Source organism: Ammospiza caudacuta, chromosome 8 (genome assembly GCF_027887145.1).
Source record: "Ammospiza caudacuta isolate bAmmCau1 chromosome 8, bAmmCau1.pri, whole genome shotgun sequence".
Classification (NCBI taxonomy): domain Eukaryota; kingdom Metazoa; phylum Chordata; class Aves; order Passeriformes; family Passerellidae; genus Ammospiza; species Ammospiza caudacuta.
Window position 1 is genome coordinate 41985041 of NC_080600.1, and position 17282 is coordinate 42002322.

Sequence of the window (17282 nt, forward strand, 5' to 3'; positions counted from 1 at the left end):
TAACAATACAGATATTATTCCTCTCACCTTCCCCCTCCTCACTCTCAGTTCTGGTCCCTGTTTCAGGTGACATCATCCTCCATAGTTTCCACTCTGCTGTAGAGCCTTTGGCTTGATCATCCTTCAGTTTTCCAGCACTTTATTCTTCTCTCCTTCTTTTTCAGAAGTGTTATCTCAGCTACAGAATTTCATACTTCCATGGCAGGCTCATCCTTACAAATTTTCCATTTTGAAAAGGTGTGAACTGCAAAAAAAATTGAAATATTTTCCAAGTATATGATGAGATATCTTAGCAAATACAGATTTCCTGTTGCTCCCCCCACTCCAATCCTGCAGAAAAATGCAGCTCTTGCTATACAAAACTACACTAAATCTTACCAAGTTTTCCCTTGTTCAAGTTGCAAACTCATTTATTTTTAAAGACTATTTTAGGAAAAGAAAGCAGCTTTGTGGACCATCAGGTTAATCTTTAAATTTGGAATATTCACGGGGCAGGGTGATTTGTTACCTCACTGCCTTGTTTATCTTTTCTGCAGTTCTTGCCTTGCCTGAGTTAATTGCTGCTGTGTTTGGATTTAATGAATGTACTTTGGCTCAGCTCATCTGAAGTACAGTCCTTGTGTGACCTGGGAGCATTGAGAACAGTGATAATAGCACTAATATTAGTCTAAAAATCAACAAAATCAGTTTGGGGACATCGTGGCATGGAAAAGGAGGACAGAATCCTTTCTCTCGGAACTCACTTTGCTTTATTAGGTTGGAAATAACTTCTTTCTTCTTCCTTTGAGAAACATTCCCCTGGGTGTTATCAGAAAAAATAGAGAATGATAAAACCCTGCTTCCTGCTGCAGGAACATCAAAGCTGGGCTTTTTTAGTCTGTATTTGTAGTCTGTTCTTAGATATATTTGTGGGGCTAGGAAGTGTTTGAGATCACTGTGGAAACAAATAGAATAACACACATGGGCAAGCACTTGCAAAAGGTACCTGTGCAGCAGCTGAAGGGTTTTTGTGTAAGGTGTTAATTCTATTTATGCTGCATTTTCTGTTCCTTTCTGCTCCTCTGGAACAGCGTGTTACAATTCTGGTATTTTGGTGAATGGGCCATTCTATCTATAAGTTCCTCAGTCCCTGTGGTGCTCTGCTGGTTTATTCTAATAAACTGCTCCATTCCTTGTATTTCAGTACTTAAAGAGTTCAAATTCATCTCCAATATAACACAATTTAAGTAACCTTTTGTTACAGGCAGAGGTATCTGCCAGACTGAACCTCACCCTCCAGTTCTTTTATATATTGTACATTTTCTAGGGAATAGCAAAAAAAAAAAGTGTCCTTGGCACCATTAAACTAATCTTTGCAAGCTTTTCATCAATTTTCATGACTTCAGCTTGAAAATGTTGTTACATTTCATAAAGCAGTGAGAGATCACAGATTGAGCTCCCTTTGCCCTTTGTGTCTTTCCGTGGTGTCACCAACTAATCACGCAGCAAAGCAGGGTTTGGAGCGAGGGGAGGACGTGGGAAGTGTTGAAGTCTTCCCTGGGAAGGGAGGGACATGATCATTCTCACATCTCAGCTGAAGAATCAGGAACATTCCTGCAGCACAGACCATGGCCTTGTGCTGCTCAGTGTTGGGTTTGGTGGATGGTGAACTCCCAGGAGTTTCTGTCCTGTTTTTGGTGATACCTGTAAGAGACAATTCCTGTTCCATCCAGCCCCTTTTCCCAGTGATCCTTCCTGAATTAAGGCCATGTCAGTCCTTAGGAGCTGTGCAGTTTGCCCCTTTTTAATTAAAAACTGGTAGATTTTTTCAGTCATTCAGTCTCTCTGTTTGAGAAATGGCAGCCAGTGCTTCCAGCTCCTCGTGGGGTGAGGTTTTCCAGGCTGCTCTTGAGCTGTCTGATGGAATTGCTCCCACTTCTGCTGTTTCCTGTATTAAGAGTGGTTCAGAAGTTCAGATGTTGGTTTTGTGTCCCCAGTGCAGCTGTGCTGGATGGACAGAGTGTGAGGGATAGGGCAGCACTGGGATGGGAATGCACAGATATCCAGTGGGATCCAATGTGCCCAAACTAAACTCAGTCCTGTATTTAATGCCCTTTGCTTTCCCAATGTGTTTTCCCCCCAAGCTTTCAGACCCCATGTTCCATCCACTGCTGGAGTTTGGTTTCTTTCAGCAGCACCGTTTTGCTTTTTGAGATTCAGGGATTGGTTTCTGAGGACCTGGCAATTCCCTGTGCACTCAGAATGGACACAGCAGTCCCATTAGAGACCTGCTCTGCCTGATAAATTCACTTTATTGTAAATGCCAGCTGCCCTTGTCCCCTGGGAGCTCCATCCCTGTGGAGGGGGTGGCAGAGCTGCTTGGAAGCAGATGGGCACAGAGCTGCCTTCTTTGTGTGGTTCCCCTTCTCCTCTTGCCTTTCTTCACCACATTCCTGCTTTTCTGCTTTGAAGGATTAATCCAGGACTGCCCAAGTCTGGCCAGACCCATTGCAGGTGCCTGCTCAGGTGAGAAGCCCCAGCCAGATCCAAGGTCATTAAACCAACAGTGACTGCAGCATTAATGGATGAAAAAATAGATGGATAAGAAAACCTGAAAGAAAGAAGACAGGAACAAAGAGAATATTTATGCAAAGTTAGTTTTACTGCAGTTGCTGAATTTTATAAATTTCAGCTTGTCTGTGGTCCTTCAAAGCTGGGCTTGGCAGCAGGAGAAAAGCAATGGCACGTGTGAGAGAAATCCAGGACTTCTGCTTTATTGCACTGACAGAACCCAATTGTTCAATCTGTTGCCTCATCTGTTTCTTGCCATAGCTGAGAGCTGTAAAGGTCAGGCCGTGGCAGCACAAGGAATTTAATGGTTCCCAGGCTGCCCCTGACGGCGTTCCCAGCTGGCTCCTGCCCCTCTCCCATTGATCCTCCAGCTCCTGCCTGTTTGGGAACACGGGCAGAGCAGGGTGGGGTGCTCAGCATGGGCAGTGCTGGGCTCAGCTCTGGCTCCCTGTGCTGCTCTCCCAAGGCTCAGGTGGGAATAATCCTCATTCTGCTCAGGAATGGCTGCTGGCTCACACTTATTGTGGATAAATGTGGATAAAGGAGGTAGTGAGTGATGCAAATAAATACGTCAAAAACTGCTGAGGGAAACCTTTTCTCTTCCAGTCTGGCCTTCAGTGTGCTGGGCAATGGAATGTCTTAAAAATTCTGAATGTACAGATAAATACAGTCATCCTCATGAGCCTTCCTCAGTGGATCCTCTGGTTCTCCAGCTCCTCCATCTCCATTTTCCCATGACTTTAATACATGAGAAATGGTGGAGCTCCCTTGGAGATTGATGGCACGCTCTGGGCAGTGTCTGACAAGAGAAAAAAACAGAAATAAAAGGCAGTTCTTACTCCCTGCCTGTGTTCTGTTAACAGTCTTGCTTCCCAACAACCCTTCACCTTTACGGAAGCACCTAATGGGTGCTTTTCATCCCATTAACTCTGAAGTGATCTCCACCAGAATCCAGAAAGTTCCTAGATGGGCCCTAAATGCTCTTTAAGGTCCTTTCCAACCCACACCATTCTGGGGTTCTGTAACACTTGCCCCCAAACACTTCTTGGCTTTTTTGGGGTTTCAGAGATGAACTCCCTGCTCTTTTGGCTCCTGTAACAAGATAAGAAGCACAAATGCCTTTTGGTGAATTTTCCTGGCTAAAGCTCCTGGTTTGGTGAATATTTTAATTAAATCTTCCCTGCTCAGCATTCTAAATTTTCTCTGCTATTGCTATTCATGGAGAAGTATTGCCATGACTTGTTCTTCATTTCTGCAAATCTTGCTAAGTTATGCAAGTCACTGTTTGACTTCACAGAGGATCTTTGTTTTATGTTTCAACACTTGGAATGCTGCTGAACTTTGCGTGTTTTCTCTCTTTATTAAAAAGGCAGGAGAGAGGGCACATTGCTACGTGCAATAAATGATATTTTTATACAACCTGTGCCTGATCCTGCAGAATTCCATTGAGTTGTGCTTCCCATCCCTCCAGGTGCCATCCTGGGCAGGTCAGAAACACAGGAGTGCATCTACTACAACGCTAACTGGGAGAAGGACAAGACCAACCGCAGCGGGATCGAGCCCTGCTATGGTGACAAAGATAAAAGGAGACACTGCTTTGCCACATGGAAAAATATTTCTGGATCAATTGAAATCGTGAAGCAAGGCTGCTGGCTGGATGACATCAATTGTTATGACAGGTGAGTTTTCCTAGGAATTTTTGCAACTGATTTGTCACTGCAAACTCTTTTGTCTCTCCATAATTTCTACGTCATCCCCTCCACAACCTGTGAGTCTGGGAATAATTATCTTATTTTCAGGTGCTCACTTGTACTTAAGGACCAGATTCCATGTGAGCACATTGTCTTATTTGCAGAATAGCATGTTTTACCTTTTTGAATGAACCCAGGTATTTCATTTATTCTTTTTTAGTCCATTTGTAATAGATCCTGTAGTGCCTTGTTATTGCCAAACAGTGCAAATATAATTATTGCAACCAGGATGCAAAATCCTCTCGTTGATTTTTCCAAAGTCTTTAGAGTTGGAAAGTCAGCACTTTGTGTCTGCAATTTACCAGATCATGGAAGTATTTTGGCAGTTTATTAATAAGCTCAATGGCAGCTCTAAGAATATTCTAAATTTCCAGTTATTTTGTTGATAACAGATGGTCCAGAAAGAACCCACAAGCAGTAACAGCAGGACTTGGGGTTTGTTAGATGCTGACTGAATAAAGGTCATGACTCTCTTAAGCAATGGTGTTGCAGCTTTTTAAATACTCTACTGGGTTTTATTGGCCCAAAACATTTATTATTTGGGAAGGCAGAGAATTAAGAAATGGATCCATTAAAAAGTACTGAGGAATTATTTCAGTAATTTTTACAGAAATCTTTCTTTGTATTTCTTTAAAGTTGAATTTTTAGAAGAAAGCTTTGCATCCTTTCTCCCCAAATCAAGTTGTCCCCCAGCCCAGGCTGTTTTCTGCATTAATGACAGTTTAAAGCTCAGTCCCACAATCTAAAATAAAAATCCTAAAATCATGAGATTAAATTCTCCTTGAGCAATGAAAAGAAATTGGAAGAAGAAATGAAACACAGGAAGGACAGTGAGGAAGGAGCTGGAAGCTGAGCAAGTCCTCATTAAGTGACTTGTGCTAATCACAGGCAGTGCTGTGTTTGTCCAGAGCAGCCCAATCTTATCTCTGGGAGCTGTGGGGGTGACTGCAAACAGCAGCAGATTCAGCACATCAAAGAGAAAATGTTCCCTGGAAGTCCCAGGGCAGGGTGGCAGCCAGGGCTGGCTCTAGGGAATAACCCCAAGTTTTGAAGATGAGCCCAAAACCTCCCTGACAATCTTCAGCTGTGTTTAAAATCCTGCAATATTTCTTCAGCCTTTTCCAGTTCTGCTGTCAGGTTGGCTCCTGTTTTTTCTTTCCTGATGGGAATAGTTTCAGCTTGTTTGTTAGCAGAATATGAATAAAAAAGCCGTTCCTCCAGTTAAGTCAGGGAATAAAATAAGCCCTGTCCCTGAGCATAATGTGGCCAGAGGAGATTGTAGAAACTTTATCATTTCTTTCTACAAATACAATAAAATTTAGAAATTCTCCTTCTCACTTACCTCCAGCCTTGTTTGATCACTTGCCTGTCCTGTTTAAATCTAGATTGTGAACTGTTCCTCAATCTGTTGGTGTTTTCTTTAACTTTGTCTTAAAAATGACAAAAATGTGTTTCTACTTTAATAAATTTTCATTATCAAAGTTTAATTTATCTCATCAGTTTAGCTGTTACTTCGGTCACAGTCAATTTAACAAAGTTTAACTTGGAAATTTAAAAGCTGGGCACATTTTTTTTTTTTTTTAACAAAGATAACCTAGCACAAAGTAAATTAATTTTTTCCTCTTTTCTCCTGCAGGAATGACTGCATAGAGAAGAAGGACAGCCCTGAGGTGTTTTTCTGTTGCTGTGAGGGCAACATGTGCAACGAGCGCTTCTTCTACTTCCCGGAGATGGAGGTCACGCAGCGTAAGTTCCTCCTGACTGCAGTGTTCCACACCCTGCTTTCCCAGCAGCTCACACTGGCCAAAAGTGCTGCCTCTGCTGCCTTTCCACAGGGCTCTGGGAGAGCTCTGGCCAGTGCCACTGCATTTATTCCACTTGGAAAGGTGCTTTCCTGTGAAATCAATGAAATGTAAAAATATAAAATGCACTTCAGCTCTTTCCAAGGGTGGGAAGGAAGGATAATCTGAAATACTTCCCTGGTTTAAGATATAGAAGTTATTGTCAAATTTTAACCTTAATTACATGGTTAAGCTCCTTTAAGGGTGTAAATTTTTGGGCCAAAAGCTTTCTCATCCCTGTGCCATCCTTGGGATGCTCCTTTTCTTCAAAAAAGAGCATCTTTCCATGGGTGGGAAGGAAGGATAATCTGAAATACTTCCCTGGTTTAAGATATAGAAGTTATTGTCAAATTTTAACCTTAATTACATGGTTAAGCTCCTTTAAGGGTGTAAATTTTTGGGCCAAAAGCTTCCTCATCCCTGTATCCCTGTGCCAGCCAAGGGATGCTCCCTTTCTTCAAAAAAGAAGAAAAAGAACAGTTCCTTTTCTTTCTTCTCTTTATCCCAGCTGGACTTTTGAATTTCTCTGTAAATGGACACAATAACCTCTAAAATGGGGAAAAGAATTTCCTCCCAGATCACAGGATCCTTGTGTGTTCTTCCACTCAGCATATTCTGTGGTTCTGAAAGACAATCAAATCAGCCAGACTTAATAAATAATTATTTTAAAAAACAACAGCTAAAAGGTGATTTGATTTTTCTTGCCCATCTTCTTCCAGTCAGGAATCTGCTGGAAAACCAAGGGATGTTAATAACTGAGCTGCAACCAGCAAATGTCTCATGTACCAAATAGCCAGAGGAAGTTGTTTATGAAATGAAAGAACATTTTCTGCAAGATGAAAATAGCCTTTGTTGACCCAGGAGATGTTGTTGTCATTTTTGTCAGCGGTGCTGCTGAGGCAATAATTGACATTCCTCCCTCTCCTGAGCCCTCTCTTGCCCCGGGGGGCTGGGGCTGCCTTGGGAGCAGCTCCTGCTCCTGCAGAGCCTTTTCTGAGCTTGTGTGGAAATGTCTTCACCTGGACAGCTCCTCCCTGCAGCCAGGCCCAGGAGTGCTGGAGGCTGTTCCAGATCTCTGTATTGACTGGGTTTAGTTCATTAGGTGATGAATTCCTCAGTCCCTGGGAGTCCAACCAGCCCCTGTAGCCTGCTGGGGGTTGGAAGCCCAGAATTGCACTGGGGTCTGAGCTATCCCCTGCTCTCCAGAGTGCTGCCTTCTAACCAGGTGTTACTTTGTGCTGCCTAATCAGGTACTGGCAGCAGCTGTTAGCAAACCAGGCTGCTGCACATTTCAAACACTGCCTGCTTTTGTTCCTTAAAGGATTTGTCTTTTTTCTTTTCCCTTCAGCAACTTCCAATCCTGTCACGCCGAAGCCACCTCTGTTCAACACCTTGCTCTACTCCTTGGTGCCTATCATGGGGATTGCAGTGATCGTGCTCTTCTCCTTCTGGATGTACAGACACCACAAGCTGGCCTATCCTCCCGTGCTTGTTCCCACCCAGGTGAGCCCCTGCTGCAGGATTTGGGGTTTTTGAGGGGCCAAACCACTCCTGAAGGGGATCTGTCTCATGGCTGGTCTCTCTGTTCCCCTCCCGGTTTCCAGGTCCTAATGCTTGCTCTCCCCTAAAGCAGAGAATTAAGCTTTACTTCAACAGCCTTATTAATTATTCTTTGGTGAATAGATGAGCAACTACTTCATGTTTTTATGCATCTCTTTGTTTGGGAGGAGAAAAACTGAACGCACAGAGAAGGCATGCTGAGGGCTGAGCTGTAATGCTCAGCTGGAAACAAAAAAAGAGTTCCCAGTTCATCTTGGCCATTTGAGGGGTTCAGCAAACAGCAGCTAAGAGAGGATGAGCTGTTTTTAAGGAAAACTAGAACTGGGATACATGTGTAGGGAATGTTAAGAAAATCTTCATAGCTCAGCTCATGCACTGTGATTCTTGTCATATTTTTCCTCTTGTTTATGTATTTTCTGTTTTGTCATGAAACATTTCGGTTTTAGGAGTGTTTGTGTTTCATTTCAAAAGGATGAGGTTGTTGGTTCCACACCTGAGTGTAACCTGACCATTGTGCACCCAAACAAACCCTCTGGGGCTCTGTGTGTGGGATTCCTGCTTTGTCCTGAAACATTTCAGTTTTAGGGGTGTTTGTGTTTCATGTCAAAGGATGAGGTTGTGGGTTCCACACCTGGGTGTAACCTGGCCATTGTGCACCCAGACCCTAACCTGCACCCAGACCAACATTCTGGGCTCTGTGTGTGGGATTCCTGCTTTGTCCTGAAACATTTCAGTTTTAGGGGTGTTTGTGTTTCATGTCAAAGGATGAGGCTGTGGGCTCCTCACTGAGTGCAACGTGGCCATTGCACCCAGACAAACCCTCTGGGGCTCTGTGTGTGGGATTCCTGCTTTGTCCTGAAACATTTCAGTTTAAGGGCTGTTTGTGTTTCATGTCAAGGTTGTGGGTTCCACACCTGGGTGTAACCTGGCCATTGTGCACCCAGACCCTAACCTGCACCCAGACAAACCTTCTGGGGCTCTGTGTGTGGGATTCCTGCAGTTGGGAGGCTCCAGCTGGTCCTGGAGCTGTAATCAGTGCTGCCACTGGAACTCCTCTTCCTTCAGTTATGTCTGGAGATCCAACTGAGATTAGGAGGCTTTTATGGAAAGAGTTAAAGCTGGAAATTCTAGAGACCAAAGCAGAAAAGATGAAGAAAATGCGGTTGTGGAAATGAAGAGAGAAATGATTTGGATTTTTGCAGGAGAATTAATTTGAGCTTCTACCTCAATGCAGCGACCAGAACACACGACCTGTCCTACAGTGATGATATTTATGATAAAAATGAAAACTCTTGTTATTTTGGGATGGGGTGCCAAGGATTGATCTCTGTGTGCTCCAGCTCCTGGGATTTTTCCAGTGCTGCTGCTTGACAGGAGGGTGCTGCAGGAAGCAGCATTGCCTGGGGTTGATAGCTCAAGTGTTTTGGTTTCAGTTTCTCAGTAATAGATAAGAGGAATTTGGGGAGAGGCAGTGGCCATATGTTGTTGCCAAATGAAAAGAACATAATTTAGAGGGAAAAAGTCTGTTTGCTGTCCTTGCAGAGAGGATTGCAGCTCCTCAGACTCCCTGCAATCTGTCAGCATAATTAGTTCATCCAGCTCCTATTTTATGGATTTGGGACTTTACATCGACCCAGTGGTCTTTGCTGGGAGATCAAATTCATAACTGCTAATTGTGGGGGTAATTCCAGTGTGGGATTGACTTCCTGAAGAAATGAAGTCATGGATAAAGCCAAGGAAAAGCAGGAGAATGTTCAATATGTGTGAGGTATCAGGAACTTGAATTCTGATTCTCTCCCTCCTTTTGCTGCAGTTTTTTCCTTGCATGGATTTGTTTGGGGCAGGATTGCCACCTCCATTTTTAATAAATAGGATAATCAGCTGCTGTGTTTATGCTCAGATTGTATCTTTGGGATAAATGTACCTTGGTGCTTGTGGGGCAACAACATTTTCCTATCTTGTGGTGAGCAGGCATTAAGGCTCATGTGGAAAGTCAGGAAAAGCCACTTGTGCCTGAAAAACTCCCCAGAATTATTATGTAAATCCAATATAAACACTCTCCCTTATGCAGCAGAGCAGTGGTTCCCACTTGAAATTTAATTACAGCTGCTTGGAACAGGAGACAGGGGAAGCAGGGAGGGAGGGAGAGGATTTGGAACTTTATAACCACCAATAAACTCTGAAAGATTTGTGCAATTAATCAGTTAATAGTATATTTAATAATTGGGGCATGAGTGGAGTTTTAGGCAAATGGATTTGGTTTAATTCTTTGTGTAGCAGTGGTAGAAGGACAAGGCAGATGTACAGCAGGAAAAAGAGATTGTGAGATCCAGATAAAAGTTATCCCTTTTCCCTTGCTTTATTCCCAGAAACAATGGGAATACTGAGCTGGCACCAAACTTCCAGGAAAAAATGAAAGGATGGATGAGGAATAAGCAAAAGATAAAAATGAAGAAAAATAAGCAAAAGATAAAAATGAAGAATGAGAAACGGTGAAAGAATTTGGTGATAAGTAAAAGATTAGAGAGCAGAGGGAAAGAAATAGTTTGGAATATTTAAAAAGGAAAAAAAAAAGGCAAGAAATACACAGTAAGAAATGTTTGAACCTGTGAAGAGACACAAAGGACAATTAGTCTGGGCTTGTTTGTGCTGCTCACTGTGCCTCAGTGCTGTGTGGGGAGGTATCCAGTGAAAGCTGTCAAATTCCATCAAATCTGTCACTTCTGTGCTCTGCTCTGAGTTATTAACAAATCCACGTTTGCTGAATGCATCTGTGTGTATGGCAAACTTAGGAACTGTTCTGTTCCTTATTTCTGTTTCCTTTAGCAAACATAATCCATCATTGATAAAATTCACCCAAATAATCAGATTGCTGTTTTAAATATTTGAATGTGTGCATTTTTCTGCAGGAAGAGGTGCTGGGACCTGGTTCCTTTTCCCTGGGGGATGGAGTTAGGTGTGACCAAACATTCCCCATAAATCTGGGCTGAGGCTGGCAGGGCAGCTCTGTTGTGCTCCCTGGCTCCTGGCACACCAGAGCTGTCAGTGCAGGTTCTCCAAGGGGCTGTTGCCACCCTGCAGCTGATGGGTGCCACTGTCACCTCCCTCAGAGCTGCCACCATCCCCTGGATGGTGGAACCATTCACCCCCTGAGTGCCCAGCTTGGCAGCTTCCACTCCATCCCTGCTGCTCTTTGGGCTTGGGCTCGGTTTGCAAGGGATAATTGTGTTGAGAGGCTTGAGAAAAGGTTTTGCAGGTTCACTTCTTTGTGTCTTTGTGACCCGTTTGGGGGATTTCTTCTGAAATGGTTGAGCTCTCTGGGCTCAAAGATGCATCAGGGTTTGGATTTCTGACCACAGGAATTCCTAAATCTACCTGAGGCATTTGGAATTTCTGGGATGATCTTTCCACCCAGTTTCCTGCTGGAGAATGAAGAACTAAATCAGCTGGTCAGGTTTTTCCCATTTTGGTCTTCCAAAACCTGTGGGATCTCAGCACCTCAGGATGGAGGTGCAGAGAGGCCGAGACCACCCTTGGGGGCTCGGGAGCCCTGGAATGTTGCCAGAAGTGTCTGGTGGCTGGACTTTGATCCTACACAGGAGACGACACCTGTATGAGGATGGGAGGAATTCACTGGGTGAATGGTGAAGGGATAAGTTAATTAGAGTGTAAGACACAGGGTTTAGGATTTCTGTACAGGGGGGTCTAAAGAAGTAAGATGGAGGAATTGGGGCGTGTCCTGTCCTTCTTCTTCTTCTTCTTCTTCTTGGCCTCCATCTTCTGTGGTGATGGTGGCACTTTGGGATTGGTTATTACTAAAAGTGCACCGGTTAATAAGGGTAGAAGGTATTGGGGAAAAATGATAAATATTGTACACGTAACTTAGGGTATAAAGATAAGTGACCGCCCGGGGGCTTGCGGAGTGTGCCCATGGCTGACTTGCTGTGCAGACCTCTGTCGGGCTGAAAGAAAATCTTTTAGATAAACAATTAATAAACACCGAGACCGAGACAAGATCAGAAGTCTCTCCTCGTCCTTTGAAGCGTCGGCTCTTCAAGGCCATCCCTGGGCCTTTCCAGGCCACCTAAACAGCTCACAGAAAACCTTACAAAAACCCACATTTTTTTCCTTGTTGTTGTTACAGATATTTTATTAGAAACATTTCAGCACTAGAAAAATGCAAGGGAGAAGTTTTGTTTGTTTTTTTTTTTTTTTTTTTCAAGGATTGAATCCAAACCTGGGAAGATTAACGGCTGCTTGAAAAACACACCCAGGGAGAAGCCAGGTGCTCTTAGAAAATGGGAGAAGAGATGGGAAAGTTACTGCAAATCAGGATCCTTGAATGTGAGGAACTTGAAACTGGATCCTTTCTTTTTCCTAATAGAATCCGTGGGCTGCTACAAGTTAAAATCTATAATAGAGGGAAGAAAAACACCCAAAAGCCAAATGCAGCTTTTACAGACCAGGAAATGGTTGTGGGTAGCCCAAAATTTGGGAAAAACCCAGACTGCTTAGGGTTTTATTGGTGTAATTGGTTCCAAATATTGCAATGGAGCCATCAGAGTTGGTTTTCAGGCAGCACAAAGAGCAGTGAGTGTGTTTATGGACATTTGTGTGGGTACAGGGGCTCTGAGGGGTTCAGCTGCTCCCAGTTCTTGTCTGTCAGAGCTCATTCCTGACATCAGTCTCAGATTTGCATTTCTTTTGTAGCCTGATGCCCTTTAAGTGCTGAATTTCTGCTGGGAGCCCGAGGTGATGCTCTGTGGGCTGCAGGGGAGGACACTGGTTCATAACCCAGGGCTGTTAATGAGCATAAATCCATCCTGCAAAGTTTCCATGTGTGAGGAATTGGTCAGAGTTTGGGGGAAGCTGATCCCTCAGGGGAGGAGTGAGAGCTTTGGGACAGGGCTCACTCCTCAGAGCTTCATTTTACAGTTCCTCATTATGGTCAGAGCACAAAGAATTCATACACATTTCTGCTTATTGCTGAGGAATTTCCATCATTCTCCAGAGCTGGAGAACTTTAATAATGAATAGGCCTGGGAAAAAAGGGGAATTTCAGCCCCTTGGGGTGGGTTTTGCTCTGCTCTGGATGGTGGAGGAGATTCTGGTGGATCCCAGTGCTCTGAGTTCTGTCACAGGTTTATGGAATGAATCCTCCTGGATTAATTCTTGGTGTTAATAATTCTTGGTGTTAATCTGGTATGAATTATTTGGAGAAGGGGAAGTGTGTGCTCAGCACTGCCCAGGCACAGGGAAAGGCTCCTGGTGGCATCCTGAGGGTGTGAAGGCTCAGGGGGAGAAGGGGATGGCAGCTGGAGACAGGGGCTTGAATCCCTCTCTTCCAACACCCATCCCATTGTAAAGGACAAAGGAGATGGCTCAGGTGGAAGAGTCACAGAATTCTGGAATAGTTTGGGTTGGACTGAAACTCAAAACTCATCCCATCCATGGGCAGGGACACCTTCCACTGCATCAGGGACACTTCCACTGTCCCAGGCTGCTCCAAGGCTCATCCAGGCTGGCCTGAGCCAGGGATCCAGGGGCAGCCCAGCTGCTCTGGGAATGCTGTGCCAGGGCCTCCAGTGCAGAGTGCAGGAGGAGCAACAGAGGCAGCTGCGCTGAGGTTGTTCAGGAAAGGGATGAAAGCAGCACAAACGGGGGGTCACTGAAATCCTGGGGTGTGCCTTTAGCCTGGATTTTGTTCCACACCATAAACTCCTCCTGGGATTGTTGGAAGGAATCTTCAATATTGAGATTTATCAGTATCTGCTGCGTGCAGAGTGATGGAGTTCCTCTCTCTGGGGATGTATTGATCAGCTTTGGTGCTGGAGCTCAGGTCTGAGGTGCCATTGGTTGATCAGGCCTGGTGCTATTCATTGATCAGGTTTGGTTCTGTGCATTGATCAGGCCTGGTGCCGTTCATTGATCAGGCCCGGTCCCATTGATTGATCAGGTTCGGTGCCGTTCACTGATCAGGCCTGATGTCATTGATTGATCAGGCCTGGTGCCATGCATTGATCAGGTTCAGTTCCGTTCATTGATCAGGCCCGGTCCCATTGATTGATCAGGTTCGGTTCCGTTCATTGATCAGGTCCGGTGCCGTTCATCGATCAGGTTCGATTCCATTGATCAGGCCCGATCCCGTTCATTGATCATGCCCGGTGCCGTTCATCGATCAGGCCCGATCCCGTTCATTGATCATGCCCGGTCCCATTGATTGATCAGGCCTGATCCCGTTCATTGATCATGCCCGGTGCCGTTCATTGATCAGGTTCGATTCCATTGATCAGGCCCGATCCCGTTCATTGATCATGCCCGGTGCCGTTCATTAATCAGGCCCAATCCCGTTCATTGATCATGCCCAGTCCCATTGATTGATCAGGCCCGATCCTGTTCATTGATCATGCCTGGTGCCGTTCATTAATCAGGCCCGATCCCGTTCATTGATCATGCCCGGTGCCGTTCATCGATCAGGTTCAATTCCATTGATCAGGCCCGGTGCCGTTCATTGATCATGCCCGGTGCCGTTCATCGATCAGGCCCGGTGCCGTTCATTGATCATGCCCGGTGCCGTTCATCGATCAGGTTCCATTCCGCTGATCGGGTTCGCTCCCAGCCGGGGTTTCCCTGGTGCGGCGCTGCCCCCTGGCGGACACCGGGAGCGCTGCAGGGAACGGGGCGGGTTCTCATCCCGGCTCTGGAATTTCACCTTTGGAAGTTCCACGTGTCTCTGTGCTCTATACGCCTCCGATGGACATTTCCCTATCTAATTAGAAAATAATTCTGTTCATTTTCTATAGAATAATCTTGTTTTCCTCATTTTCCTTTACTAACAACACTGGATTTCTTTGCTGTTATAAATGATGTTCTGGTGTGGGAAAGTTTTGCTGTCCCCGTGAATATTCCTGTCATTAACTCACAAATAATTGACTTTGTCTCCTCTAAGCTGTGTTTGCATCCCATTCTGGTGTAAATAGTAATTTCTCTTGCCTGTGTTTTTTCCCTCTCTGCAAGCACGCCTTTCATATAATGATTGAGGTAAGAGGATGTTTGTTCCTGGCTCTGGGGCTTTCTGGGGATGTGGGAGACGTTGTATGCTCTGAATTGTGATTTCTCAGTATTTTGGACAAGCCATGTGTCAGCATGTGTGGTTTGAAATGCAGTTTTAGCCTGTGGTTTGTGATCTCCTGACATTCCCTGGAGTTGCTGAGTGGTGGGGTCAGGATGTGCAGGCTGGGATGGAGCCTGGGCCAGGGGTCCCCTGGAAGCAGAGGGCACATCCCACCCACTGTGCCTGTCCTTGGCTCTCCCTTCCCATCTCCCCTGTGACAAATCCATTGGAGCTCTGGGCTCTCCATGTGCTGATCTGGGAGTTTGTGTGGGGCAGGAACTCCCAAAAATGGATCATCTGGAGAAAAATAAAAATACTCCTTCACCATTAATCTCTTCATTTTTCCCACTGACCTCAAGATACTTATATTTATTACAACTCCAAGTCACTGGGACCCCTTAATTCACAAATTGGGTCATTCCTGCTCAGCTTTTCAATGGAATATTAAAACCATCAAGATTTGAGGTGTAATAAAAATACTCAATTCTTGTCATCTTTAAAGTTCTCTAATTAACACCTGATATACCTTGGAAATGCAGTTTAGAAGAAAATCTGATGGTTTCAGTGCATTAAAAATGTGAATATTTGAATATTTCCCTGACTGTGTGTCCATAAAAAGTTCCCAGAGTTGCTTGGACCTCTGTCCATGTTTGGCCTCCTTATCCCAGTCAGGGATGCAGGTCCTGCCTGCAGGGAGCTGCTGTCCATGGCTTTGGGTTCCACAATGGCTGAGCAGCTCTCTGATCTCCAGACCCATTTTTGGGGACACCTAAGGAACCCCATTCCTGGAAGCCACCCTTCCCTAAGGAATATTTCCCCTATGACTCAGTCTGTGGGAAGGGGCAGGAAAAGGGAATTGGGCCCTGGAGTTTTGGACATTTGGAAATTTGGGAGCCCTGCTGGCATTGTGGCCTTGGCACCACAGAGATCAGCCCAAAACCTCACAGGAGTAATGAGGAACATTCTGGAACATTAAACAATTTTCCTTGGAGCAGAGCAAGTTGGGAATATTGTCAGGGAACGTTTCTGTGTAAAATCAGTCCCTGAGCTGCAGAGCCTCATTGTAACCAAGGTGCTTAGAAAAAATCAGAGAGAAAAAAAAAGGGAAAACTTTTCTTTCTGGTTGTGTTAACAGCAGGAATTGTGGAAAGGGGCTGGGAATGAGGTGAGGAGAGCCAGGGGTTTCTGGGAAATGGAATTTGGTGTATGGGAAGTGTTTGGGCTGACGGGGAATTAGGAAAGCACCAGGTTTGCCTGCCCACTTTCACTTCCAGCTCCTGGCAGAGATGCTGGAGCTGGGCTCAGCAAATCTTGGAGGTGTTTGGTTTTCCTGGTGCTTGGGACAGAATTCAGGCACCAAGGGCTTCCAAATGGCAGCAGTTACTGGGAGGAGGCCGTGGGAAGGAAGGGGAGTCCAAGCCACCAGAGCAAAGGGGGATTTGGGATTATTTCCCACCCATTTCTCTGCTTCAGACAAGGCAGGAGGTTCTGAGCTTGAGCAGTGCATTAAATCAGGGTTGCCTTCGGGGGATAAATTTGAGCATCTCGTTCCCACTTCCTCTCCTAACGACAACAAACCGGATTTACAAATATTTATTTGGTACAGTTTGTATTTTACAAATTGAGGGCACTGCTTCCCCTGGTGCCTGCAATATTCCAAGAGGGCTCTGGCACGGAATGAAAGGCACCAGGGGAGGGAAATCTTTGCTCCCAAACTTGGTTTTCTGTGCTGCAAATGTTGATGTCACAACTCCAAGCTCCTGTCGCTGTCACACTGACAAAAGGATTTCCTCTTTTTGGGGACAGAGCTGCAGTGTGGCTCTAATTTGAATTTCAAATGCTGTTTATTCTTTGTCTAGTTATTAATTTGTGCAGTGAGGTTACTCTGCTCTGAATCTTCCTCTGGAACTTGCTCTTTTTAATTTATTTGTTGTAGAAGAAAGCAGAGAGGGGATGTTGATTCCTGCCACTACTCAGGACTTGCATTCTCAGCACTTGTTTCCATTCTCCCCTTAGCAAAGGGTTCTTAACCCCACAGTTGGTCACAAAATGTGTCTTCAACCTGCACAGGATTTTGTGGTTTTGATGGAAGTTCTCAAAGATTTAACTCTTTATTGAGCCCTCTTCTCTCTCTTGGAGAAGCAGCTCCTCTGGTGGTTTTCATTCTCTTGAAAACTGCTTTTCTCTTTGGGGAAAACAGAGGGAAAAGGGGGTGTTTTGGAGGGTTTTTGAAAACTTTGGTGTTGATTGTTGGGGTTTTTATATAGGGACAAACTAATCCCACCTGGAGGGAGAGGCCAGCCCAGAAGGAAGCAGAGATTTGGCAATAAAATTGAGAATCTGCTTGTTGTGTTCAGAGGATGTGATGCAGCAAAGCAGAAACTGCAGGGTGTGCCATAAACTGTCCCTGCCCTGGATGGTCCCAGGGTGTAGTGTGGGATCTGGGAAAGGGGATTTGGGATTTGG

General features: G+C 44.9%; 1 protein-coding gene across 1 annotated transcript in view; it reads left to right on the forward strand.

Moving 5' to 3' along the window:
* Positions 1–17282, forward strand: part of ACVR2A (activin A receptor type 2A) — a 56242-nt gene that overhangs the window by 28809 nt on the left and 10151 nt on the right. Inside the window, exons 3-6 of the mRNA XM_058809483.1 lie at positions 4022–4229; positions 5938–6047; positions 7491–7645; positions 14720–14743. Of these exons, the coding sequence (XP_058665466.1) occupies positions 4022–4229; positions 5938–6047; positions 7491–7645; positions 14720–14743 (497 nt within the window). The remainder of the gene's footprint in view (positions 1–4021; positions 4230–5937; positions 6048–7490; positions 7646–14719; positions 14744–17282) is intronic.